General features: G+C 52.5%; 1 protein-coding gene across 2 annotated transcripts in view; it reads right to left on the reverse strand.

The window, feature by feature from the left end:
- Nucleotides 1-2,791: 2,791 nt before the first annotated feature.
- ANAPC16 (anaphase promoting complex subunit 16) overlaps nucleotides 2,792-3,224 on the reverse strand; it is a 4,587-nt gene continuing 4,154 nt past the window's right edge. The window contains exon 3 of one of the 2 annotated variants that reach the window (XM_009895776.1): nucleotides 2,792-3,096. In XM_009895776.1, the coding sequence (XP_009894078.1) occupies nucleotides 2,981-3,096 (116 nt within the window). In that variant the 3' untranslated portion in view covers nucleotides 2,792-2,980. The remainder of the gene's footprint in view (nucleotides 3,097-3,224) is intronic. The other variant, XM_009895778.1, reaches the window with a different exon arrangement.

Below are 3,224 nucleotides of genomic sequence, written 5' to 3' on the forward strand. Positions count from 1 at the left end.
TCCGAGGCGGAAGCCACCAGCCGGTGTTTTGGGGGTGCTGCCCCACGCTCTCGCATCCACGGCAGGGGGGAGAGGCCCTCCCCGGCCGGGTGTTTTGGCCAGGCGGCAAAGCGAGAGCGTGCCTTGGCACCGTCCCCAGCCCGAGGAGCCGGGGAGGGGAGGCGTGAGCGGGGCCTGCGCGCCGGTACATAACGTTCTGCTGCGAGCACCCACAGGAAAACCAACCAGCAGCCCTGAACGGGGCTCTTTGTTCAGCTTTTTTTTTTTTTTTTAATATATTTTTTTAATTTTCTTTTCCCTCCCCTCCCCGCATCAACTTTTGCTCGCAGCTGACGGGCTCCCTTCCCCCTCCCTGTCGCTCCGCTCCCAGCTGCAGCCTCCAAATAGCTGCCCCCGGCGATGCTGCAGAGACCCCTGAGCTGGGGGGCAGGAGGGGGAACGGTGCTTCAAAACTCCGAGGAGGAATTCCCGGCTCTGCGAAGCAGCAATAGGGCAGGTGGGGAGCATCCAAAGGCAAATCTGCCGTTGGAGGAAGGGGAGCGCAGGGTTGGTGAGGGTTTTTTTGTTTTTATTTTACCATGCAGCAATCCCTCCGGTTTTCACCGCCCTACATAAAGTGTTTACTGAGCGGGAGGAGGGAACGGCCAACAACATGTTTTTGCATTTGTAGTACTGTACAGGGTGAACTTTTCACTTCCTCTCCATGGCTCTCGCACATGTGTCTATTTTGGTGCTGGGCGCACACACAAACAAGCCATGTACGGCACAGAGCCGGGGACGTTCCCTGCTCCCGCTCCATCCAGCCGCAGAGAAACGGCTGGAAAACAAGGAATGGGAGGAGGGCGAGGGGGTGGAAATCTCAGCCCCGATGTGTTTCGGAGACTTTGGCATGCGTCGGGCTTGCGGGGAGATCTGGGCAATGCCTGGGCACTGCGTCCCCTCGGCAGAGCCGGAGGCGCCGATCCTCCGGCGTCCCCAGAGGCCTGGCAGAGTGGAAAAATTTCACGTCGAGCAGTAAAAAGGAAAAGCTCTTTCTGCATCTCATTACGCTGGCTGCAGCACGCAGGGTCGGCGAGTGGGTGGGACTCAGCGCGAGCAAGGGGGGGTTCGGGGCTCCGTTTCCAAACCCCACGACGTTCTCTTGATACGGGGATATTTTTGGCAAGTTTGGCCAAGGTAGATTGAGGTGGCTGGAGCAGGCAAGATTAAAAAATAGATGGTTTCAAACAAATAAACAAGTCGACGATCGAAACGCTCCCTTCTTTTCAAAATAACCCCATCTGGGATGGCGTTTTCATACCGAATGCCATCACGTTTGAAGCGATACTGGCCGAGGACCCGCTTGCTGTGCAGGAGGCCCCCGCAGAGCGGCGGCTGGCGGCCCTCCAGGGCCGGGGAGGAGGTTTTTCCGGGCTGTGCACAAGGGGGGGAAGGCGGCGTAGGACACGTCTCAGCCTTACGTGAGAACGCCCGTACGCGGTTTCAGAAACCGCACAGTGAATTTCCATGGGTGCGGAGCTGGAACTGGGGCTTCCTCTGCACATCGGGGCTGGCTTTTGGGCGGCGTGTGGCTCTGGATCGTGAAAAGCTGACTCTGATACTAGAAATAATTTATAAACAGAAACAAACGCAGAACGTGTCTGCGTACTTTCTTCCCCTTAGTTTTAGCTCACACAAATAGCTGGTGATATAACTAAGATGAGGATGGATTCAAACGGATCTGTTTCAATCCAGATGCGGCTGGACTGAAGTAGTGAGTAAAAACAAAATGATCTCGTAAATAAGATGTTGAAAATGGAAGAATTAGGCATCTGGAGCAGTAAGTCGTACAATTGCTTAAATACAGTGCTGAGCCTATCCCCCTGCTGGCTAGCGAGAACGGGGAGTTAAGGCTCTAATCAATGGAAAATTAACATGTTGAAATGGTTATGCCAGAAACTGGAAATTCAGTTCCCCTCAAGAACAGCAGTGAAGTACAAACAAAACCCAAGATGATTAAAATGGGTAGATTTAAATAAGGGTTTTCTGCTGGCAGAGTTAAAATCTGATTTAAATCAATCCACTTTTGAGCGTAAACCGAGTGTGGTTTGGTTCCTCTCAGAGGGTTTTTTCAAATTGAACTGAAGTTGACCATCGTAACAGCCAAGCTGCCTCTACGCTTCATGAAACCTCCTGTTACTGACTGAACAGCTGATTGTTTCTTTCATCTGCCCCCCCTGCACCAAGCTTCGAAAAGATAAACGGTTTCAAAGACAGAATTATTTTATTATCACAGAGCAATCTAATAGATACTAAAGAGGGAAAAGAGTTTCAGGGTATTAAAGATACAGCTTCTACATCAGAGAGCAGTGTCCTACCAGTGCTCGCTGGGCAGACACAAAAGAAACAGCAACGGAGAGAGAACTGCGATACACCAGGTGCCTCTGGAGAAAGCATCACCACTTGCCCCCTCTCAGCTGACCCAGGACGGTTCTCGTCCTGTTCGTCCCCCAAAACAACGGCTGGGGCTGAAGAGCGTTTTTGGCAGGGTGCTGTACCTCCGCTCTGCAGAGGCCCGGCTCCAGCGGTAAAGACGCAGGCTTCCCCCAGCCCGCGGATCACCCAGTCCGTCGGCCACGCGCTGGGGAAAGGCCAGACTGAGTTACTGGGTTGCCTTCCCCACCACCATGCTGGAAGTCTTCCCTCTTCTGTAAACAATAAGGTGATTCTCCGGGTTCTGTAAAACTGATCCTACCTTCTAAGTTACAGAAACCGAGCCCTGCCAAGACACTAACGCTGCAGAGGACTTAAAGAATCCCGTCATTTCCATTTACTGGCGGCTTTTTGGGGGGTCTTCACTCTCAACTTAAAAAAAAAAAAAAAAAAAGCAGCCCAGTCCTGCCGATGCAGCTGTCAGCATCCTGATAAACGGGGGTGTGTTTTGAAGCCGGGCCAGAGAATGTTTTTCTTCTGCTCCCTGACAGCAGCGATCCAGACACGCTCAGCCCGAGGAGGGAGTGAATCCCAGGAGCTGCTCTATTGGCTTGTACCTCCACTCATCTGCCTCCAGCTCTTCCACCAGACCGGCTAGTTTTTCCATCCGTGCGACTTGTTGATCTGCGAGAAGTTCAAAGGTAACTGCGGTTTGCAATGACAGCGCAATTAAAGCTTTCAATTAGATGCAAATTCCCAGCTGTCAATGGGGAATAGAGTAGAATAAACCCCAACGAGCCCATCTGAACACA

This window comes from Charadrius vociferus, unplaced genomic scaffold (genome assembly GCF_000708025.1).
Source record: "Charadrius vociferus isolate BGI_N301 unplaced genomic scaffold, ASM70802v2 scaffold1452, whole genome shotgun sequence".
In the NCBI taxonomy this organism is placed as follows: domain Eukaryota; kingdom Metazoa; phylum Chordata; class Aves; order Charadriiformes; family Charadriidae; genus Charadrius; species Charadrius vociferus.